General features: G+C 29.1%; 2 protein-coding genes across 2 annotated transcripts; both read right to left on the reverse strand.

The window, feature by feature from the left end:
• Positions 1-5,096: 5,096 nt before the first annotated feature.
• Positions 5,097-7,475, reverse strand: LOC145957182 (uncharacterized). Its single transcript, XM_083073397.1, has 3 exons — positions 7,287-7,475; positions 6,807-6,903; positions 5,097-6,685 (listed from the first exon to the last, which is right to left on the reverse strand). Exons 1-3 carry the CDS (start codon positions 7,473-7,475, stop codon positions 5,097-5,099), a joined length of 1,875 nt encoding a protein of 624 aa, XP_082929523.1.
• Positions 7,476-11,726: 4,251 nt separating this feature from the next.
• LOC109806809 (NAC domain-containing protein 41) lies at positions 11,727-14,496 on the reverse strand. Its single transcript, XM_020369308.3, has 3 exons — positions 13,257-14,496; positions 12,599-12,855; positions 11,727-12,232 (listed from the first exon to the last, which is right to left on the reverse strand). Exons 1-3 carry the CDS (start codon positions 13,438-13,440, stop codon positions 12,050-12,052), a joined length of 624 nt encoding a protein of 207 aa, XP_020224897.1. The 5' UTR covers positions 13,441-14,496; the 3' UTR covers positions 11,727-12,049.
• Positions 14,497-25,847: the final 11,351 nt, after the last annotated feature.

Consider the following 25,847-nt stretch of genomic DNA (forward strand, 5'->3'; position numbering starts at 1 on the left):
ATTCTTTTCAATTATACTAATAACAGTAAGTAGATTTAAAAATTAAATTTTAAATGTTTAATCATATAAGTTTAAAGTTCAAATAGTTAAAATAAAATATATTGATTACATAAATTAAAATAAAATATAATAAAATATAATACTTAACTATTAAAAGTCTAAACAAAATTCAAATAAACCCTAAACGTTAAACAATAAAATAAATATCTTGATATTCACAAGTACAGATACTATGAAATTCGTACTCTTTCAGTTAACATGCGAGTATAAAAATATTCATAACCGTTATCCACAAATATCGTTACCCACAAATAACAAATATTTGTTTATAATATTCATTTTTTACCTGTTATTTATCCGCCGATAATCACTAGTATGAACTTTTTTAACTTTCCTAATAATCATTGCAATTAATAATTTTTGAGGATATTTAAGAAGTCTAACTTTTCTTTTATTCGTTCTTATCTTTTTAAATTAGAATAAAGATTAATATTTTTATATTACTCTCTTTGTTAATAGTCATCTAGAATTTTTATATGCAAACCAATAAATGTATTAAAACATTATTTTCAATAAAATAATTTTGATTTCTTTTATAAACAGACTTTTTTTTCTTTCATTTCATTCATGATAAAAGTATAAATACAAGTAAAAATTTGCTCAAAAGCACGACTATTAACATCCAATGGTGATGTTCAAACTAAAGTATGAACAATATGGTTTGTTTGTCTTCATACAAAACTTAGAAGAGTTTGAGAGAGAGAAAAAAAAAAGCATGTTCTACATTTAGATAATAAAAAAAAAATTGCAAGTTTTAACAACCAAGTGAAGATTTGCAGATACCATCAGCTATAACTTTGTAATCCACCTCAACGACAACATTCTAAATACCAATTTGTACTAACCAATTCAATGCTTGGAGAAGATCCCATGCATCGACTTAAATTGGGTATGAATACCATTCATAAAAATTAGTGATTTATTCTTTATATAGCATTAAGTAACTTATTTATTAAATATTATATATAAATAACTTTTGTAATACTAGAAATTTAAATAAAATATATTGATGGAATAAGATAAAACAAAATAATTTTATTAAATCTATTCAACATGTACAATTAAATTAAATTTCACAAAGGCATAAAAATTTATGTCATAAAATATTTCTAAACATATTCATAAGCAAATTTATTCTTATATTGTATTTATTATATTTATTGATTACAATGCCATATTTGTCAAATTATAAATTAAAGTTATTTCTTTCTTACATAGTATTAATTTATTTCTTTATTAAATCCTATATCTATTAAACTTTGGTAATATTATCGAATACTATAGCGAATAATGACAATATGTTTAACTAAGTTTAAATCTTAAAAATCAATGCATAGAACCAGGCATCTCTTCATAGTCCCTTATATATGTATTATGTTAGCAACTTGATGATTTTTCTTGAAAATCATAATCTAACAATTTGCTTATATACGTTGGTCTTTGATTTACCTCATCCCCTAAGTTTATTTCTTCGAGAAGATGAAGATCCCGCGCCTCTGTCTTTTTGATAGTTTCGGATACTGGTTTCTTAAAACCAAAAGGAGAATTACCATATATACAACCTAAGTGAGAATAATGTCTTTTTCTCGATAGTTTTCTCAACTATCTCTTGTTCCTTGAGATCAATCTTGGGAGTTTTTCTCATTTTTCTCGATAGCATTATCAATTATTTTCTCTTTATCATTTTTTGATTGTCAAAACGAAACTTTTCTCAATTTTGGCTAATAAGGCCATTTGATTATTATAATAATTTCTATATTTTTTTTTCTCAAAATCTGACTTGTGGTCTTTTGTGAATGTATATTATCAGTCAGTATAATCGTGTCAATTTTTTCAACCACGTAAGTCGAAGCTCAAGCTAAAAAGCTCGAATGTACATCAATATTTTTTCAGCTGCATCGAAGTCAACATTGTCCAACAACATAAATCTTCTTCAACATGAATCTTTTCTCGTCTTAAGAGCATACTGAAATTGGCCTGTGATGAAGCAACCAAAAGGATTGTAAGCATCGTTTTACTTCCTACTGTAATGTCGAGAGCTATCATCCCTTCAAGTCGAGAAGATTTTCCACTAAAATCAAAACAACAATATCATGAGGAATGAGATCCTAAACTTTCATTATAAATCTTTTTTTTTTGTTTTTTTTTTTTGCTTAGTTTTAGGTAAAATTTTATAGTTGCTCCACCATCTACTAAAATATTGCTCAACCTTTGGCCCTCGACTAATGTAATCAACATCAACGACTTTAGATGCAACTTCATCTCAATAGTTGATGGATCGAAAACAACAACATTATACAAGGTTTGTGATAAAGAAAGAGAGGGAATTAAGTGTTTGAAGATACTAAAGACTTGAAGAAGGTTTTGATTTCTCACATGATAAAACAAACTTCAAAGTCAAGCAGTTAGACGAGTCATGTTGTAATATATTAGGCGTTTTGCTTATGTATAGCTAGATAGAGTCAATTGAAACAAGCCTAAAATAAACTAAGTTTCTAAATCTAAAATGAACTAGTTAAAAGAAAAACATATTTCAAAAGTAAAACCAATCAAGCTAGAAAAATATTTATAAAATGGCTTCAAGTGTTTCAAAACAAAAGGTTTTGTTGTCACCAATTACATGAATAAAGGAATCGATTACACAAGTGTTTAGTTGTTCTAGAAAAGAACTAAACGTTTTGTTGTAACCATACATACGGAGGTCTTGATTTTAGTTATAACATATTCACATCATTTCTTTTATATTCAACATCAACATCATCACTGGTCTCTATCTCATCTAAGGCATCAGTTTCAATAAATATGATTCTGTCTCTTTGAACAACTTTAGCAACTTTCTTATTTCTCTATTTCTTGAATTTCAGTTGTTCGATTCTTCTTAATTTGTCAACCAATTGGGTATATCCCTTAACTATTAATTTACTATTTTCTTCGGAATCAAGAATTCTAAACATGTAGCAACATTCAAACTAGTTCATGTTCGAGGATTTTAGTATAACATCAAGATTTTATTGGCCTGAATTGATTTAAGTAATGGTCTATAGATTCAACTAGGAATTTTTATGAATAGTATTAAATAATATATTGATTTTTATGCCTTTGTGAAATTTACTTTAATTGTATATGTTGAATATATTTAATAAAATTATTTTATTTCATCAAATATTTTATTTAAATTTTTAGTATCACTACAAGAAAATTATCATGTAGTCACACATATCTTATATATAGTAATACAATACTTGTCACTAAAAATCATTTTTATATACACAATAAATATAATATATGTTGATATATTATTAAGAAGTGTGGGTATAGACTATAGTGATACATAAAATATATTGTTAAATCTCATTTAAAAATCAACATTAAAATTATATGTAACTGTCGTAACCGGGATCACGACGGAATGACGCTAACATTTTTTTTTTCAATGGAGTCGCCACCAATATTTTATTTTAAGGGAAAAACATTGGAAAACCCTTTAAAAGATAATCTTTAAAATTAAAGTTGGGTTCGGGAGTCGATTACGTGTAAGGAAGGTATTAGCACCCTACAACGCCTGTAAAAACAGTACCTTTTATTAATTGCGCAAAATTATATAAATTTATAAATATTTAATTTACTCCTCATAAATGTATATATTTTTTAAAATGTGAGATGCCCTTTTCTTTGTATTTTTATTAGAAACTTATAGGGATTTGTTAGCAAATGGCTAATCGATGAACCCTTCCAATAACATGAAAGATAGAATATTCAATCAATGTTATTGATTTTTATTTATTGATACTAAATTATGCTTAAAGTTTAGGACAATGAATAATTATTATATTAACTTTTATGATTTACATGATATTAAAAGGTAGAAGTGCTACTCAATTAATATCATTAACCATAAAAATAAGTGTACATAAGGAAAATTATGTTTATATTTTTATCTAAGAAAATAGATTTTGCATAGGGATTCAAGTTAGCAAATGGCTAATCAATAAGTTCCTCCAGTAACGTTAAAAATAGAAGTGCTATTTAATTAACGTTATTGGTTGCAACATATCTTTATTTTTATTTTTTTAAAAAAAGAAATTTGGTACAGGAAAGTTTAAGCTAGCAAATGACTAGTCATTAAACCCCTAGAACCAAATAATGTTAGAGATAGAAATGTTATTCAATTAACATTATTATTTGTTGTATAATAAATATTTTTTAAACAATTACTTTAAAGACAACAAATCATATTCACTATGTACAAACAATTATTAAATAATAAAAATAAATAAATAAATAAAATAAATAAATAAATAAATAAAAGAATAAATAAGTAAATAAAAAGAAAAGATACCAAATGAGATGCTTGAATTCATTGAATCTTCGAATATAACGATCTAATAGGCGCTTTTTGGCAACCTAACACACTACAATATTTCTCACAAAATCTCAAGAAATACAGAGGAGAGAGAAAGAAAAAATTTCGAGCTCTAAGGAGTCTCAGACGAAATTTTCTGGCCCTCACAAATGAGTCCAAGGAGTCTATTTATAGATTTCAGACAGGGTCCAGAACGGCCCGTTCCAAAATCGGAACGGCCTGTTCTGGATATGGCCGTTATGTACAAAATTCTTACCCTGGAACGGCCCGTTCTGAAACCAGAACGGCCCATTCTAGAGTGCTAGAACGGCCCGTTCTGGATTTGGAACGGCCCGTTCCAGCCTAAGAATTTTAGGCCTTTGGCTTGGTTTGGAACGGCCCGTTCCGATTTTGGAACAGCACGTTCCGGTCTAGGTTTTTAGGCCTTTTTTGTGGCTCGGAACGGCCCGTTCCGATTTCGGAACAGCCCGTTCTGGCCCTTTTTTTTTTTTGAGTCCGAATAAAATTGATTATTCACAGTAACTATATGTCAAATATATATATATATATATATATATATATATATATATATATATATAGTGACAGATCTAGAAATTTTAAGTAGTGGGAGCAATATTTAAATACATAAATTTGTCAAAATATAAAATAAAATTTCTATAAAGATAAATACATATCATAATTGTTCTCTACGAGTTTTCATAGTTTGAAAACATTGAATGATTTGCTCATTTTCAATACTATCAAAAACCTCTCTCTCTATATAAGTAACTAAACAATTATTTAACCATTCATCTCCCATACGATTGCGCATCCGATTCTTGATGATATTCATAGCAGAAAAAGCTCTTTCAACTGATGCAGTTGCCACCGGTAGTATCAAGGCTAGCTCTAAAATCAAATATACCAATCGATATACAACATGTTTTCTTGTCTCCACAAGTTTCATAGAAAGATCACCAATCCCTTCTAATTTTGAAAATGCACTGTCAAAACATACATCTATGAAATAATTTTCAAGTTGATTATCTAATGCCAAAAGTTCAATTGGAGAAAATTCAGAAGAATAAAATTGAGCAAAACGAATCAACTTCTCCTTGTCAAATGCAGAAAATGAATCTCTTGGATTTAAACATGCTACACAAAGAAGCAACTCAGTATTTGCTTCTGTGAAACGATTGTTTAACTCTTGAAGTTGTTGATCAATCACTTGAAAAAATAATTCAACTTGAAAATGATGTAGATTAGAAACTTTCTCTACCCTGCGCCTTGACCTTCCTTGTGTTTGAAAAGTGTCATTCATATTTAGAACCACAATGTTATGGTTTTCACAAAATGATGAAACATTATTGAGCAAAGAAGACCAACCATCATCTCTCATTGCTTGTAACCTTTGTTTGGACACTGAAAGTAATTTCATACCATTTACAATATCTTGATCACTTCTTTGCAATGCTTGAGATAACTCATGAGTAATCCCTAAAATATTTTTCATCAAGTGTAAGGTGAAAACAAATTTAAAAGTTTGTATAGAATTCAATAAAGCACATGCTTCACCTTTTTGTGCTAAACTCATGCCATCTTCCTCAACTATTTCAAGCACATCAATCGTGGAAGGGAACAAGGAAAGTAGACTAAGTAATGTATCATAATGTGAGCTCCATCTAGTATCTCCCGCCTTTTTTATTGTAGTTTCTTGATTCAAGCCACGCCCACTAGAGATTTCTCCTTTTTGCAATGCTTCTTTCACCTTTGCAATTTGACTTTCTCGAAGAATATCTCGACGCTTACATGATGCTCCAACAACATTAGAAATATTAGCAACAAAGTTAAAAAATAATGCAACTCCAACATGTTTTTTTGTCACTGTAACAAGAGCTAATTGAAGTTGATGGGCAAAACAATGAATATAAAATGCAGAACAATTCTCTTTTAATATCAAGCTTTTGAGGCCATTAAATTCACCTTGCATATTACTTGCTCCATCATATCCTTGTCCACGCAACCTTGATAAACTTAATCCATATTTTGAAAGCAATGACTCCAAAGCTATTTTCAATGATAAAGCATTAGTATTAGAAACATGAATAAGACCAAGAAAACGCTCTATAACTTGTCTCTTTTTATTAACATAACGTAAAACCACAACCATTTGCTCTTTCACTGAGATATCTCGAGATTCATCAATCAAAATAGAAAACAAATTATCTCCTAGATCATCAAGTATAGCTTTAGTAGTTTCACTAGCAGCAGATCTAACAATATCTTTTTGTATTGTAGGAGCTATCAACTTAAGATTTTCACGAGCATTTTTTTATCACTTTATGAATAACTTCATTGTGGTCAACAAGAAAATATAAAAGTTCAAGAAAATTTCCCTTATTACTCGATGACATTGACTCATCATTACCACGGAAAGCTAATCCTTGGCGTAATAAGAATCGAATGCAATTAACTATTGCAGTCAAATGAATTCGATATTCCTTTTTAGTTTAATCAGACTGCTTACACATTACAACTTTAATATGTTGCTTTTGTTTCATCAAAGATTGACAATTCCTCCATGCTTGATTATGAAAACTATTTGGACCTCCAACATGAACTTGAAATCTCTCACTTTTTTCTAATTTGTAAAATCTTCTGTTATGAATACATCACCACTACCTTTATGTTCCCCAACATGTGATCTCATAAGATAACAATATAAACAATATGCTGCATCCTCCTTTTGACTATATTCTAACCAACTTTCATATTTTAAATACCAATCCAGATTAAATTTACGAATGGTATCTCTAAATTATCTTTGTGGAAAATTTATCTCTTTTGGTTGACAAGGACCCTTTTGCAAATAATATCTTCTAACTTCATCTATATCACTTGGATGATAATCTGAAATTTTTGGCCTTAAACAAGGATCATCAGGAAGCCTTTCCAAATCACATTCTAAAAATCTTTTTTTGGTTGGTGGACCCAATTTGACTTCTTTTTCAACATGTATTTGAGGAGAAGATGATTTCTCTGAAGATGATTTTCTTTTAAAATACCTTTCCATTGCTACAACTAAAAGCAATATAATTTTAATTAATGTAATGTTCATAACATACAATGTTTCTTCTAAACATAAAAATAGAATGAGTAAATCAAAATCAAAATACTAAATTTCTCATTGAAAATAAAAAAAATTAATTCAAATAAAGCAATATAAAAATAATAACTTTAAATACACTAGCCTCAAAGACCACTTTAAATATATAGTTTAACTATTCAAACAAGAACGAGTTTAGATGGAAGAAGAAGTTTATTTTTTTTTTCTTCCAATTTCACTCTTCTACACTTTAAAATATGTTAGAGGCAGAAGAGAACCTCAAAATATAAAAAGAATTAGAAAAAATAAAAATAAAACAAAAAAAGATATAAAATATCTAAAAAGAGGTTAATAACAACTTATAATTTTTTTTTAAAACTTAAAACACATATATTATTTAATTTATAATTTTTTTTTATCTTGATTTACAATTTAAATGCATAACATTTTTTTAAAACATGTAATTTGTTGTTAATTATTATAACATATTAAAATATTTTTAAAAAAATTTCCTTTCTCATATAAAGATAATTGCAACAAAACTTAAATTTAGTTTTAATTTTATAATTTTTTTTAGTTTTTAGTTTTTATTTTTTTGTTTTTAAATTTTAAATGAAGATAATATAATATTATATATATTATTTGAAAAAACTGAAAAGTTAGTGGAGGCACAAATTAGTGCATCTGTTCCTGCAACAAATTCAGTTTTAATTTTATAATTTTTTTAGTTTTTATTTAATTTTTTTTTGTTTTTAAATTTTAAATAAATATAATATAATATTTTATATATTATTAAAAAACAAAATTGAAAAGTTAGTGGGGGCAGCTGCCCCCACAAACTTCAACGTGCGTCCGTCTATCTATATATATATATTTTGTACTTATAATGACATTTTTTGTACATCACTATATGTAACATTTATTATAGTGTATTATAAAAGTTATTTAGATATAATATTTAATAAATCACTATATTTTTATGAATAGTGTTCTAGACCCAATTGATGTCGAGGCATGGGGCCTTCTCCAAGCATTGTATTCGTTAGTAGAAGTTGGAACTCATACTGATGTCATTGAGGTGGATTACAAAGCTATGGTACATCCTCAAGATTTTTACTTGGTTGTTCAAACTTGCATGTCCTTTAATTTAAATGTTGGACATGTTCTCTCTCTCTTTTTCTCTCTCAAACTTTATGGTCAACTTTGTAAGCAGACAAACAAATCATTGTCAGAACTTGAAAATTTTCAATCTTGGTCAAAGATGATTTTAACTTCCATTTAAAAATCTCATCGATCAAGGAACGCACTCGAAGATCAGACTAATCCTTCACCAATGATTTTTGAAAAAAAGGTTCTTAGGAGTCGTCACCGATATTTTACTCAAAATATAAAAAAAAGAAAATATTTTTGAAAAATTAATAATGACCTTTATAGCTAGAATTAAGTTTAGGGGTCGGTTACGTATGTGAAAAGTTTTAGACACCCCACGACACTCTCAGTTATTGGTACCCTATGGTAAATTTAGCAAAATAATGAATAATAATTACATATTTACCCCTTTTTATTAGTCATTCACATGCCTAAAGTCTACATGATTATTGATTATTCTATGACAATAATACTATTAAAATGATTAAATAAATAAGAAGAGAGAGAGAATTGATGAAAATACCTCTGAAGCAAACTTTATAGAAGAACAATTTCAAAGGCACATTTTAGCAATCTTTCGCTCTACAAAAGTCTCCAAACACTCAAGAAAGACTAGAGAGGGAGAAGAGAGAAGTTTTTCTAGGACTAGGTCAATTGAACAGTGTGTGTCAAAGAGCGTGCCTCGTACTCGTTTATATAGGCAGCCAAGGTTGTGGAACGGTCGTTCCCAAGTTTGGAACGACCGTTCTAACCCATGAATTTACACATAAAATGGGCTCTTGAAATGGCTTGTTCCCAATTAGGGTTATAGGCCATTTCTTCAGTTGGGAACGGTCGTTTCGGGTTTGAAAATGATCGTTTCGAGCCTATAACTAGGGTTTTGAGATTCTTGGGCCTTCTAGTACTGTCCCAATTTGTTTAGGTGCTCTGTTGGGTCCTTGAGAGCTACTCGTGTCATCTTAATGACCTTTTGTCCTTAATAGAGATAACTCAAACAAAATTTGGTGATTACAATCATGTTGCTCATACTTTAGTTTGAGCATCACAAATGTATTCTAGTAACTTGTAGTTGTGTTTTTGAGCAAATTCTTGCTTATATTTACACTCTTATCATAAATGAAATGAAATGAAATAAGCCTATTTATGTAAAAAAAAATTATTAGAGAAAAAATAAAATTATTTTATTGAAAATAGAAAATTTTATTGCGTTTCTTGGTTTACATATAAAAGCTCTAAAATTAACAAGGAAGTAATAGTATAAAAATATTAATATTTATTTTAATTTAAAAAGATAATTAAGAATGAATAAAAGAAGAGCTAGTTTCTTAAATGAAGTCTAAAATCATTAATTGCAATGACTCTAAATGAAAAGGAGCTAGTGGTATAAAAATATTAATCTTTATTTTAATTTAAAAATATAAGAACGAATAAAATAAGAGCTAGGCTTCTTAACTGCCCTCCAAAATCATCAATTGCATGCTTTATTTTATATCTTTCTTCTTCCTTAAGTTATCTCTTTCCTAAAATATCTCCATATATATATATGATAATTATTTTTAACTTAAGGAGTAAGTGAATCAATAAAGAAAAGATAAAAAAAAAGCTTGATATGAAAGATTAGGCTTATTTTTAATGGAAAATGATTTTGTTAGAAGGAAGCATTATAACAAAATTTATTATTATTAAAAATTATATAATGATAATAAATTAATTATTTCTATTTTATTATCTAATAAAAATATTAATAATTAATATATAATAGCCACTAAAAATGTATTTACATCATACTAAAATTTATTATTAACAATAATTATAAATTGAGAAAAACTTAAGTTCTACATTGATTAGAGATAAAATAATTAAAGAGTATTATGAATCATTTTTTAAATTTTTAGTGATAATAATAAAAAATATTAAATACTAGTAAAAAATGTTACAAAAATTTATACACTTTTTCCAACTATTATAAGGGCTTTTACCAACATGCAAAATAATTATCAGTAAATATTTTAGCAACACTACATACAATGGCTAATATAAAAATATTAATAAAAGATTTAATTTACAATAATTTTTATTTTCACTAGAAATCATATTAAATATCACTAAAAAATCATTTTATTGAGTTAACACTTATCTTTTTAGAAATGACACAAACTCACAATTTATAATAATTATTCTCAATTTGAAAAAAACAATAAAAAGTAAGGTACATCAATGAAAGAATAATATCAAATACAACTCATATACAAAAACAGTTGCTTCTTATTAATTGTTGAGCTCATTCACAAAACAAACTCTCATATACGCAATTCATGCGATGCACATTACAATTTAAGAAACTAGTTGTTTGATGCCGGCTTCACAATTGATTTTTCTTACACAAGAAGGTTTTGAGCAACTTCAACTTTAACTAGCTAGGCAGATTCACTACCTTCACTAAACATGGGTTCATGGAGAACCAGAATTAAGGGGGAGTACTAACTACACTGCCACACTCTATTGTCAAATCAATGATAATTGGTGTGGCATCAATGACTTCTCTATCGTTGTCACTTGTAATGGGTTGTTCTTGAGATAATTTAGCATTTTTTCCTCTTTTAACTCCCATCTTGAACATCTAGTATGTGTCATTACCCAAGCTCTAGATTAAAGTTCAAAATTCATTCATTAGATACTGACAAATAAGACCCAAAAATCTGTAGAAATAAAAGGCATTACATTGAATCTGCTCAACTTTGACAAAAGTCATGATAGATATCTACCTCATTTTAAGGGTAGAAGTTAAAAACTATTGATGAGAGTCATGATAAATGATCACCTTATTTTGGGGTGATGAAAATGTCAATAAAATAGGAAGGTTACGTCAAACAACACCCTAGTTTGGAAAATGTCGATCATCGCAATACTATTTTCCAACTGAAAAAAAAAGAAGGATTTTTATGGTTTAAAGCAAGCTTTTAGAGTTTGATATGAATGATTAAGCTTATTTTTAATGGAAAATGGTTTTACAAGCAAAAAGGATGATAGACACCAATCCTTTAAGAAAAGACATAAACCCATACTTTATAGTAATCATTCTCAATTGAACAAACTAAATAAATAATAAAGCATGCTACATAAACATAAACGGTGAGACACATACAAAACAAACTTCAATATACCCAGTTCATGCACACTACAATACAAGATGATAGTTCTTGTGTGCATATCTTTTTACCTATCATAATTACTAATACTTAATTTAAAATTCTATGCATATTATCCTAACTCTCTACTACTATGCTGATCCCAATCGTTCTTTGGTACATATAGGGCTTCCAAATGGTTTCTCACACATGGGAGGTTTTCGAGCAACATTGACCCTACCTAACTAGTTAGTTTCACCGTTTTCACTCAACTTGGGAAGTACTAGCCACACTACCATACTCTTGTGTCAAATCACCGATAGTGGGTGTGACATCGTTGGCTTCTCCATCATTGCCACTTGTTGAAGCCTCCTCTCCAGACATTCTCAGCTTTTTTGCCCTCCTTCCTTCCATCTCGAATATCCGATACACACCCATGCAAAATCTCTACATCAGAATTCAAAAAATTCATTCATTAGATACTGAACCCCACACCCAAAATTCTGCAAAAGTAAAAGACATTACATTGAATCTGCTCATTTTTTATAAGAGTGGTGATAAATATCTGCCTTATTTTGAGGATAAAAGTAAAAAGAGATTGATAAGAAATGTGAATCAATTTTGATCAAAGTCATCATAAATGATCACCTTGTTTTGGAATGACATGAAGATAAAAAAAAAAAAAAAAAAAAATTCTCAAAAGAGTTGTGATAAAAAGTAAAAAAAGAGAAAGAGATAGATAAGTAATGTATAAGAAAATTGAGGATATGTTTATAATTTTCCTAACAATGATGGTGAACAATGTTGTATTACCAAGGATGGATTAGAGTTGAGAGCAAGGTGAAACTCTTTCATCACCCAGTTTGATCTTATGAAGTTGTTGTCATTTCTTTCCCAGAAGACATAAGTGTTCCTTTGAGCAATCATCTGTATGCTAGAAAGCTCTATTTGCTCGCCTCTTTCCACCGCCCTCCATTCCCCATTTCCAGCACCTATCTTGACCGTGTTTTCAAACACACGGTCCTTGGGATCATAGAAGAAATATTTCTGCCAATTCAAATGCCTTCCCCCTGAAAAACAACACAGTTAGGGAAATAAGCACAGATTAAACTCAAAACAAAAACACCATTTTGATCCAGCTATTGTTTATTCATGGCACATGAAAAAATTGGAGCTTTTTTTTCTTTCCAAAGACTAGTCAATTACATCGTTCGCTGTTAAAAGAATCAATAAGATTCATCCGATTGTGTGGTTCATTTCGCAACTGCTGAAGTTGGGGGAGTGACGTCATTCTTACAAATATTTTTGAAGAAAAGTGAGGAGTTTTGGTGTGGCTAAATCCTGGATCTAGGTTTACACTCACAACTGACTCAAAAGATCAAACTTGTGACAATTATAGAAAAGCATAAAAAAAATAAAATTGAAAGAAGATTGGAAAGAGAGGATTTGCATTTATATGTTTTAGACCAACCTCCTTGAAGCCTCCATGGTTCAGTTTGGAAAACATCACACTCTGGTATGAAGTTATGGGGAAGTGGTTGAGATAATATCTTCTTCCGAAGGTAATAGCCTGTGAGAACTTCATCTGAGGGATCAAAACAGAACCCAATTGGGAGCCTGTAGGTTCTTGCCTCACTTTCATTTGGAAGCTCCATCTCAATTCTCACCCAAGGACCTTTCTCTTCTTTGAAAATCAAGGAATTGTTTCAACTCTCTGAATGAATATCACTGTGACAGGGAATGGTAGTAGGATTTTAATTTATAGATACAAGACATGCAGTGTGATAGATGCGTCTGAGTAGGAGAGAGACAGATAGAAAAGCAAGATGTAGAGAGAGAAACTTAGAAATTGAAGAGCATAACTCATGTGCCTTAAAATCTTAATTTCTTTTGACTTTTGAGATGAAGTGACAGTTTTTCTTTGTATCAGATTGTTTTTTATGAGGGATGTGATAATATAATTAATAAGTAGAAAAATTTATTAAGTACATTGAATTGGTTTAAATGTTATATTTTGATTTATTTTATTTACTAGGAGTATTATTTCATTGAATATAATATTTTTTTTTTTGAAAATTTGATAGTTTTAAAGTAGGTGGATATATTCTAATTTTTTTATCAAATAAATAAAAATAAAGATTATCCTCTCAAAAAGATAAAAATAAAGATTAATCTTTTTTAAAGGTTATAACTATAAAATAATTGGACATTTCTTTCTAATTTTAATTTTTTGCATTCAACATTAATAATTTAAATATTTTTAGACAATCATAATATTGGTCTATTGTCAAAGATAATGATTACTCGTCTTTAAAGATGATAAATACATATAAGATAAATATTCTCTTTTTAACATGATTTATTCTATACTCATAATTAGGATTTAAAAGTATTTATTAATTTGAGTATAAAAGTATTATTAATTTCTTTTGAAAAAAAATTTATGCAGTATTTTTTTTATAATAACAGCACTAAAATTTAAATTCAAATATGGTCTATTACTATTTCAATCTATACAAATTAGTACTGTAATTAAAATATACACTGAAAAATTTACAACGTGTAGTAATGTACGTGGTACGTGTGTAGTAGCTGAAGAAGTAACTTTCTGCTTTTGGACAATTGACGATGAACCCGTTAGTTTTTTTACAGTATTCAACATGCGTGGCACATTTGACATGGGCACTCGAGAACCCACAGAAAAATTATAAAAGGTTAAAATACTTTTAAATATTTATAGTTTCTATTACTTTATTTTTTTAATCTTTATAATTTAAAATAAATATTTTAAATTTTTATATTTATCTTTTTTAATATTTTTATTTCATAGTAAAATTTTTTATAATATTTTTATTCTGTTGATATTTTTTACCGTTATATCTTTTATGTTGATATGACAAATGTATTAATTCAACTTTGAATATTTAGTATCGAATTTATTTTGCTTAAGTTATTCCTAAATTAAGTTCATCAACATTTTGTACCTCTTTTTTATCTTTATTTACGATGTTCATCTTTTAGATACCTTTGTTTACTCTCACAAAATTGAAGATCTCTATCATGTCAATACAAAAGAACCCATGTTACAAAATAATTAATGTTAGAGACTAGAAAGTATTAAAAAAATGCAAGTATATGGACTAAAAGAGTATATCTTAAATTATAAGAACAAAAAATGATCGATAAAGATAAGTATAGGAGTTAAAAATAGGAGTGTAAATGAGTACGGATAACCCGTGAATCCAAATTGATCCAAACCAATCCAATGAGTTCGGATTGAATTTTTTAAGTGCTAGGGTCAAACCTGATACAACCTATTCAAAATTCATCACTGTACAGATCAGATAACGAGTTTTGTACTTTTCTCCATGACCTAGCTAACCCGATTCGAACATATATAATATAAATTAAAAGAATAATAAATAATAATAATAATAATAATAAATTAATACTTGAATTATTACTTGCTCAGTAGAATACTCTGTGTCATTCTTACTCAGTAATGAGTTTTGTATTTTTGAATTGATACCATTATAACAATACAACATAGTTATTTTAAATTTTATTTTGTAATAATATTGGTTGTTAGAATTGATAATAATGTAACAAATCAATGAATTTATTTTAAAATTTAATTTATATCATTATTTTCTTTCTGTGTTGATAATATTATTATATTTGTAACAAAATATCAAATAATTTACATATATTATGAAATATTTTTTTATAAAAGATAAATAAATTTAATTATGTTGATCTGATTGATCTAACTCAATCCGTTCATGGTCGAGTTGGATTGAATTTCAAAAAAAATAATTATAAACCTGATTCAATTCAAGCTATTAAATTTTGATCGAGTTGGATAAAAGATTTATCCAAAATCGATATAACCCGACTCACTTACAACTCTAATTAAAAAATATATATTTTAAATTATAAAAATTAAAACATAAAATAAATAAAATTATAGAGATTAAAAAATTATTTTAACCATTATAAAACATGGAAAACCCACCACCTTGAATTAAAAACTCTTTTTCTTTGGACGAATGCCGGGACCTCTATTGAATTTTACTTTCAAAAATCATACTCTTTAAATATGTTAGAGTACGGCTGAATGAGTTTTTTATTATAATTTATTTATTTATTTAAATTTTTGTTACAATTTTAATTAAATTGAACCAATTAAAAATATTGTTTTCCCCTACTAAATTTCTATCACTACTAAAAAAGTATCATTTTCCTGCAAATATTCCTGTAAAAAAATATTTGCAGATTTTTTGTGTGAATTTTCTTACAATAATAATTTCATAATTTTTTTTACAAATTTATTTATGAAAAATAATTTACAGATATTTCCTACAATTTTTTTTATAAAAAATAATTTACAAGAAATTTTTGCAATTTTTGCTACAAATTTAATGATCATAGAAATTTTTTTCCATAGTAAAAATTTGCAGAAAATATTGTAAGAATTTTATTTTGTTTCTTGCAGATTTTCTTACAAAAATAAATTCGCAAGTAATGTTTACTAAATGGTAGAAAAGTTTTGCAGGTAACTTTTCCTGCGGATTTTCCTTCCAATTTTAATCCGCAGGAAAAATTAAAAAAAAATATTTAAATTTATAAGTTTAATATTTTAAAAAAAAATTTAAGTCCCACATTGTTTGAAAATAAAACAATTAAAGAGTATATAAGTTGGGGCAACACTTACCTTACCAGTTGATTTGTATGGTTGAGTGTTAGGCTTATAATCTACAATCTTAGAATTTAAAAGATTACATATCATATGTTGGAGGTGTGGAAACAAATGCTTCGGATGAATTCATTGTGAACATTTGAAAGTTGAAGAATTATTGATAGAATTTATAGTAATTTCTTTAATTTTTTCAAATAAAATATTCCTGCAAAATTTCTTGCAAAAAAAAAAAATCGTAAGAAACTTTCTTGCGAATTTTTTTTGCAGGAAACTTTCCTGCGAATTTTTTTCGCATGAAAATTTCTTGCGAATTTTAAAATTCGTAAAAACATATTATCCATGAAGGTATTTCTTCTAGATAAAATTTCGCAGAAAAATTTGTAAGAACAAGGTTTCCTGCGAATTTTTATGAAAAATTTGCAAGAAAAGTCCCATCTAATAAGAGAAATTGTAGTAGTGTATATTCACGGTAATTAGTTTTTTTTTTTTTAATAATATGAGAATGTTTGATGAAGATGTACGAAACTCTTTAATGAATGCACAATCACTAATGTGTCATCAATTTTTTATGTTGGATGTTTTTAAATATTTTATATTATCTTGAATGCAACATAAATTTTAATGACATAAAATGTTGACATATTTTATGTATGATAGGTCAACCCACAATTAAAAAAGTTAACTTTGTATGTCAGGTGGTCAATGATAGTTAAAATATAGGTATCAAATGTGATGTTTTAATCACATTCTATGACAGATGTAACCATACACAATATAGAAAGTTCACATTTTATATTGTATGTGATCACACCCATTATAGAAAATGCACATTCTCTGACGAATGTGATGTTAAGTGACATAAAATGTTGCACATTTTATAATAAGTAAGATAACACTTGTTATAAAATATGCAATTTATATGACAAATAAGGTCATAGCTGTCTTAGAAAGTGTAATTTTTTTAATATTTTGTTTGTTTTTTAATTTATCCAAACCTTTATAGGAAAAAAATATAATTCAAACAATTCAATACAATATATATATATATATATATATATATATATAATATCTTTTGTTTAAATTCAAACAATGTATAAGGTAAACTAGTTAACAATTAAAAAGAGAGTTAACAATAAAGGTAAAGTGAACAAATATTGTCATTAATTAATAACAATAACCAATTATTATAAAAATATACCAATGTTATCAAATAACAATCAAGTTAAAGTTGTAACAGCCCAAATTTTCGCGGGGCCGTGGGCCCAATTCGTTGCCTGGAACGGGCCGTTTCGAAAGTGAAACGGGCCGTTCCGGAATAAAGAATTTGCCTAATAAACGTAGTTGAGAACGGGCAGTTCCGGTTGGAGAACGGGCCGTTCTGGTTTGGAGAACGGGCCGTTCTGAAAGTAGAACGAGCCGTTCTGCTGGGTTTTGGAACGGGCCGTTCCGGTTTTGGAACGGGCCGTTCCAGTTGAGATTTTTGCTTGGTTCTGGAGGGTCCAGAACGGCCGTTCCACTTTTGGAACGGGCCTTCCGGATTAGCTGAGGCAGATTCCTATAAATAGGAGGCTTTACCTCTCATTTTCTCACATCTCTCATTCTCTCTTCCTATTCTCTTCTGTTCTTTCTTCTTCCCCTCTTCTTCTCTCTGAAGACCATGGGACACTTAGAAGAGGAGACCATGAGATCCCTATTGTAGTTTCAACTGCTGTTTATCCAGGTACGGGGAAAAAAGGGAATTATTTATATGTAGAGTTACATGAGGGAATTGGATAGAGGAAGAATCCTTTAGGATTATGAGGAATTTTATAATTATTTCTGTTTTGAGAATTATTGGTCTTATTTGATTCTGTATGAATTTAGGATTATGAATATATGATTTAATTGTAAAAATGATGCTCTGGGAGAGAGAACGAAATTATAGAAAAGTGCCTGTAGGCTAGGTTTTGGAAAAATTGAAATATTTCTGTTTGAGGAATTAATGATACCATTAGATTCTGTATGTGTTGAGGATTAGAAATATATATTTAATTTGTAAGAATGATGATCTGAGAGGGAGAACGAAACTGTAGAAAAGTGCCTGTGAGTTAGGTTTTGAAAGAATTGAGGGTTTTATTGTTTATGTTAAAGTTATATGAAATTGATAATTCCATTGTTTATAATATTAATTTATGAATGTTATTATTGTATTGATTGATAAGAATGAATGATCTTGATGTGAATTACTTGAGGGGTGTGTAAATCCTTATTTTGTTGGGCTTATCTGTTGTGTATGTGAGGTGGAATTGTGTACGTGATGTGAATTTGAATTATGAGATGAGATGTTGTATGAATGTGATTATGATTGTGATTGTGGTGCCTCACATAAGTGACTAGGGATGGTACGACCCCTGGGTAAGTGGTGCTACAGGGAGGGCGTGACCCTAGCATGGTGTGGGATGAGTAAGACAGTTAACACACACCACTTATGTCGATTATGGCAGCCCTGGCATAGGGTTAATTGCAAGAGACTGTATGGATTGTAATTTGATTGTGGTTCCTCACACTAAAGGATCAAGGATGATACGAACCCTGGTAGTTGATGTTTCAGGGACGAGCGTACTCCCGGATGATCAGGGATGATACGAACCCTAGGTAGGTGATGCTTCAGGGACGAGCGTACTCCTTAATGACTAGGGATGACACGACCCCTGGGTAAGTGATGCTACAGGGAGGGCGTGACCCTGGTTTGGTGTGGGAGGCAATTAACCTGTATCACTTGTGTCAGATGTGGCGAGGTCTTGGCATAGTGTTAATTGTAAGATTGGTGTGAATTATGGATGTGGAAATGATATTGTTAATTGTAAGATTGACATGAATTATAGATATGGAAATGATGTTGTAAATTGTATAATTGGTGTGGATTATGATGGATTGAGATATGTATGTGAAATGAGATATGTTAAATGTGAATTGAGATGTGAAGATGATGAATAATTGATATATATATATATATATATATATATATATATTTTATTAAATAATGAATTATGATGAGATTATATTGTGATGTGTTTGTATGTACTTTGCATATAGATATTTTCTTTTCTCACCGTATAAACTGTGGATATTTTAGGTGAAGAAGATCCGGCTACGAGTGGCATCTAGAATGCCAACAGTTAAATTATGGGAATGCTTTGATAGTGTGACATCGGGGCAGAGGATTTCTAGGACAGAATATTTATATGGATTTGGTATTGTAATAAATGATTTTAAAATTGTAAACTCTTAAATTTTACCTTTCAAGTTTTATTTTTCAGTCATTTTCTTATATTGAAGAAAGAACAGTTTTGAAGTTTTATGTGAACCCTTTTACGAACCCTTTGAAAGTTTATTCTTCTTAATTAAATTATATTATATATGTGTTGGAGTAGTAAGGGTGTCACAAAAGTAAACTAACCATCAAAGTTAAATATGAATACTAATGTATACAAAGAAAACTAAAGTAGTGTACAAAAAAAAATTCCATCCTCAAATTGATTCAAGACATGTTAATGCCCATTTTTTGCATCCTCTAACTCTTAATTGATAAATGGAGTTGAATTTTTTAATACAAACAATTAATTTAAAATAGAGATAACTTAAATATTAGTCAATCATTAAACAATTAAATAATAATTTAAAGCAATTAAATTAATTGGAAAATGTATTACCTCCCTCCATAAATTCTTAATGTTGTTGGTAATAATGATGAATATATGCTTTATCACGTAATAATACTAATTTTAATTTTAATTTTTAATTAATTCAATTATTTAATTTACTAATGTTAATATCTAAGATTGTGCGAGGGTATATATCTAAAAACTTCTAAGTTTATGGTTACTTGAAATATTTTTATGTGTAAAAATTTATAAATCTTTTTAAGATAATTATAATTGAACTACAAAACTATATTGAGTTTACTTAACTTGATTACCAGTAGTTATATAACTTTTCTAAGTTACATTAGTTTCTAACTTATAAACTAGTTAAATAAACTCAAAATAATATAAGTTTATTTAAATGGTGACTATAACTATGGGGTTATTTATAAGCAATTGTATGTTCTAAAACAACTCCCAAATGAACCTCAAAAGGTCATAAAATAGGCCTTCATACTACCTAGAATCACCCATAATGAAGATCTAAACGAGATCACAAATATACCCCTAAAATCAATCATAAATCAACCGATAAGAAAGTCTCAAATTAGCCATAAAACAAGCTTAAAAAATAACTCACAATAGCCCCAAATTAATTAACCACAAATACACAACATATGTTAACTTATCAAATATAAAAATTTTATAACAAGTAAGTCAACACTTATCATAAAATATTTTGACATAATTATTAATATGGCACTATGCCACTTTCTATATATGTCGTGTAAATTTCATGAAATAGAAAGTCCAACACAGTAAATGTTATTTTTGCACAAATAAATTTGTATTTTTCATCCTGAAGCTTTTTTCCTTTTCTTTTTTGACTCACTCTACATTAAAAATAATTATCATATTTGATATTTTATATAGGAAAGAGAAACTTAAGGAAGAAGAAAATGTAAAATAATGCACGCAATTAATGATTTTGGAGGGCAGTTAAGACTTGCATTTCTTTTATTCAATTTTATATTTTTAATTAGAATAAAAATTAATATTTTATACTACTACCTCCTTAATTTATGATTTTTATATGTAAATAAAGAAACGCAATAATTTTTTATTTTGAATAAAATATTTTTGATGCTCATTATAAAATATATTTTTTTAACATAAGCAAAATTATTTCATTTCATTCATAATAAAAGTGTAAATACAAGCAAAAATTTGCTCAAAATCGTGATGCTGAAACTAAAGTTTGAGCAACATGATTTATTTGGCTCCTTACAAAACTCACAAGGGTTTGAGAGGAAAAAAAAAATGCTCTACATAAAAAGACATGCAATAAGTTTAAACAACCAAGTGAAGATCTTGAGACACCATCCGCTATAGCTTTGCAGTCCTCCTCAATGACAACATTTTGAACTCCAACTTCTACTAACCAATGCAATGCTTAGAGAAAACCCCATTCCTCGGCTTCAATTGGGTCTAGAATATCATTCATAAGAAGTATAGTGATTTATAGTTTAAGTAACTTGTTTATTAAATGTTATATATAAATAACTTTTAATACTAGAAATTCAAATGAAATATAATGATGAAATGAAATAAAATAATTTTATTAAATCTATTCAACATATACAATTAAAGTAAATCTCACAAAGACACAAAAATTAATATATCATTTAATATTATTCATAAAAATATTTCTAAATATATTCATAAGGAAATTTATTCTTATATAATATTATTTATTGTATGTATTAATTATAATATCATATTTATCAAATCATAAGTTAAAGTTATTTCTTTGCTATATAGTATTAATTTATTTCTTTATTAGTTTTTATATTATTAAACTTTGGTATATAATATTATTATCAGTACATAGTGTAATGTAGTTAGTAGACTGGAACGGGGCGTTCCCAGATTGGAACGGGCCGTTCTAAACTACTAAAACAAGAGTGATTTAGTAGTCTAGAACGACCCGTTCCTAAACTGTAATGAGTCGTTCCAAACTAATAAATAGGCCTGTGAATCTTGGACTGGAACGGGCCGTTCCAAAGTGGTCATTGTGAGTTAAATTCAACTCCAGAACGGGCCGTTCCGATTTCAGAATGGGCCTGCATGTGAATTTTACACATGATGAAGGAGCCTAGAACGGGCCGTTCCGATTTTGAAACAGGCTGTTCTGGCCACTTCAGATTTCTATAAATAGAGGTTGTGCAGTTGAGGAGAAGAATAAGTTTTTAGAGAGAAGTTTTAGAGAGAAGGACTCTGGACTAGGAAGCTTGCTTTGGGTGGATTGAAGTCCCGGGTTGAGCTTTAGAAAATAAATTCCACTTCTTCTCAGTTCTTGGTATTCTGAGTCAATCTTCAGGTAAGAGAAGCTAGATTGTATGTTGTTTGGTTGTATGTGAGTTTAGGAACTCATATGGAGTTATATAATTGCATTGAGATGTATGATGAGTAGAAAGTGAAATGAAGAGATGTATGTTGCTATAAAGTTGTATGCTGTGCCATGTGTTGAAAAGATATTATTTTATGATGATTGAGTTGTAAATTATGAGTTGAGCTATTAAGCTGTTGAGTTGATTGTGTTGTTTAAAGTTGAAATGAGATGTTGTGTTGTTAAAATGTGTTGTTAAACAATGTTGATGAGTTGTTGTGCTAATAAACTATGTTGTTCAAGTTGAATGTTGATTGAGATGATGAGTTGAAAAGTTGTATATTGTTTAAGTTGTTAAGCTGATTAAGCTGTGATGATGAGTTGTTGATCACTAGGACTAGGGGAGATGTTTTCGAAGTTGCTTATCCCATTGTGTGAATTGAGATAGTTGTGGTGCTCTAAGAGCTCAATTTGTTAAAAAACCCTCCTTGGGAAGTTTTTCCTTGGAGTGGATGTTGTGTTGTTCTCCTCTAGGACTTAGTTGATCCCGTGTGTGGGCAAGGTCGAGGCACACGTGTACAAAATGATCACGGTATAGGGGTCAGGTCGAGCTATACCGATTACAAGCGACCAAATGTTTATTGTTGTAAAGTTGTTATGGTGTCTATTGTTGTAAAGTTGAAAAGTTGGGGATATATGGTGAAAATATATGTCCTATGTTGAGATACATAATATTAAGGAGATAAGTTGAAAGTTGTTTTAAAGTTGAATCTCTTAGTACTGTGTGGGCGACATGGAAGTAGCTGATCCATGTCATGGTTGAATGACCAATTTGAGTAAGGTATCTAGTTAGAAATGCAGTCTTTGACTAGGTACTGGAGGGTGCGTGGTACTTGGAGGATAGTGGGTGGGCTAACTCCATATGTGGATTGGTGATGCTAGCCAAGGCCGTGGTAGGCTCATACCCAAACCCTTCTGTCCTGACAGTAGTATTGGACCTCCGAGTCTGGCACACCTTAGCAATCGCCTATTGTTGTCTATACCTAGTTCTCTTCAGAGTTCCTAACAATGTTCTATACATGACCTGGTTGAGATAGGTCAATCTCTGGATTCAGTAGGGTTTATGCCACCTAGACTGCTCAACCTCAGTTGTTGGAGATCTCCGAGTTGAAATACGCGATGATGCATAAGTTGTTGATGAGTTGATTTGTTGTTGATAAGAGTTGTATCTATGTTGTTATGTTGTTAAGCTGTGATTGTGTTGTATGTTGATCTTGTTGAGGATGATGATAGTACTGTTATGTTGTAAGTTCCTTAATTGTATACAAGTTGATGATGATGTTAGTGTCGCTAGATTACCTGTGTTGTAATTTGTTTTAAACATGTGTTGTTGAGAGGTGTGTAACACATGTTGGTTGTTGTTATGATGAATATGATAATTATTCCAATGGTTGTACAGTAGTTGATATGTGTAATCAAGTTGAAATGATGTTAAGATGTATAATATATGTGTTGTTTATCTTTTGTGTCAGATGTGAAGATGATTATATAGTTGTGTTTCACATTTGATATTTATGAGTTTTTTATTCACTAGTGGAAAAAGGAGCTACTACGTCTCTTCATTTACGTCGGAAACTAGCACACCCGACGTTGTAAAAACGTGGTGGCAGTTCCGTAAATAAGAGGAGGAAATTTATGTCGGACATCGATGGGTCCAACGTAAATGAGATAATTTACGCCGGACAGCTAAAGCAGCCGACGTAAATTATCTCATTTACGTCGGACCCATCTTTGTCCGACGTAAATAACTCCTTAAATGAAGGGCGCACACTATAGATTTCAAATCGTGGCATTCTTCCTCACCTTCACGTTCTCCCGCGCGTTGTGGATTTTTCTTCCTCATCCCTCCGCCTCCTCCTCAAATCGTGGTTGTCTTCCTCATCTGCACGTTCTTCTATTTTTCTTCTTCGGAATTGCGTTGGTTTCTTCTTCGCGTGTTGATGGAAATGGCTTAACCATACATCCATCTGTTTTTCTATGAGGTAGCATCTTCTATCAAGTTTGTGTTTTCTGGGATGTTTTTCTATGAGGTAGCACCTGTTTGTGTTAATGTTTGTGTTGCATTTCGTGTTTGTGAAGCTGTAGAAGGAAGTGACCACTGCCTAGGTCTATCAAGCAGAACGGCCCGTTCTGCTTGCACTCGTTTTTCTTTTTATTATAAATTTTTATGACTTTTTTACGTTGGACCTTGGCATGTCTGACATAAATTTATGTCGGTTTTTGACCCCCGACGTAAATTTTACGTCTCCCGTATTAACGTCTGATGCTTTTCCGACGTAAAAGACTTCAAATACCCGACGTAAAAGGGGTCTTTTGTACTAGTGATTGTCTCTAGCTTACCCTTACGTGTTTCCATGTGGTTTGGACTGCGATGATCATACGTTGGTATAGGAGCAGGGCAGGGATAGGCTGGGAGATAGCTACTAGAGGCTACAGGAGGTGCCTAGAGATGGATATTTTTTTTTGTAGACTACCTTATAGTAACATATTTTGTTGTATTATAACTGGTTGCTGTTGGTTGCTTGATTAACAACTTGTGTTGTAAATATTTTATTATACGATTCTAGTATATATTTTTCAGTAGTGTGTTGTGTTGTTTCGTAGTGTGACGGTCACAGCGGGTCGTTACACATAACAGTGAAGAAATTCAACATTTTTAGGATTCATGAAGAAAGACACAACATTTGAAATAAAAAATAAAAGTAAAAAAGCAAAAGAACACTATAACGTTTTTAGCAATAGTAGAAAAATATTGTTAAATTATGATTAAATATTACTAATATAATTTTACAAACATTTTATCAAACGTAAGATAAAATTTATATTATTAAATTTTTTTAATAACATTTTATATATTAATGACAATATTTCTAAAAGTATTACAAAAGTGATATTTTACAACATTTTAATTCCTAAAATTATTATCGTTTATATTTTTTGATTCTTGTCTACAATTCCTTTACGGTTAAAAATGTCTTAAGCTTTTTTATTTTTATTTTTTTACAAGAGAAGATATCCTAAAGTTAGTCATCACTAAATTTAGATTACACGTCAAAATTCATTTATTAATTTTTACTCTATAATTATATAAATTTTTTATGTGTCATTATTATATTTAATATGAGTCTTCATTTTAGAAAATAATTAATTAGATATTAAAGAGACATATTCTTTATCTATTATTTTTTTTATTTTATGTGCGACTTAATTTTGAAAAATAATTAAAAAAATAATGCTGAAATTAAAAATATCAGTCTATTTATAGGAACATTTTTTGAAAAAAAAAAATTA

The sequence above is a fragment of the Cajanus cajan genome, chromosome 4, assembly GCF_000230855.2.
Source record: "Cajanus cajan strain Asha chromosome 4, NIPB_CcT2T_4, whole genome shotgun sequence".
Taxonomy (NCBI): Eukaryota; Viridiplantae; Streptophyta; class Magnoliopsida; order Fabales; family Fabaceae; genus Cajanus; species Cajanus cajan.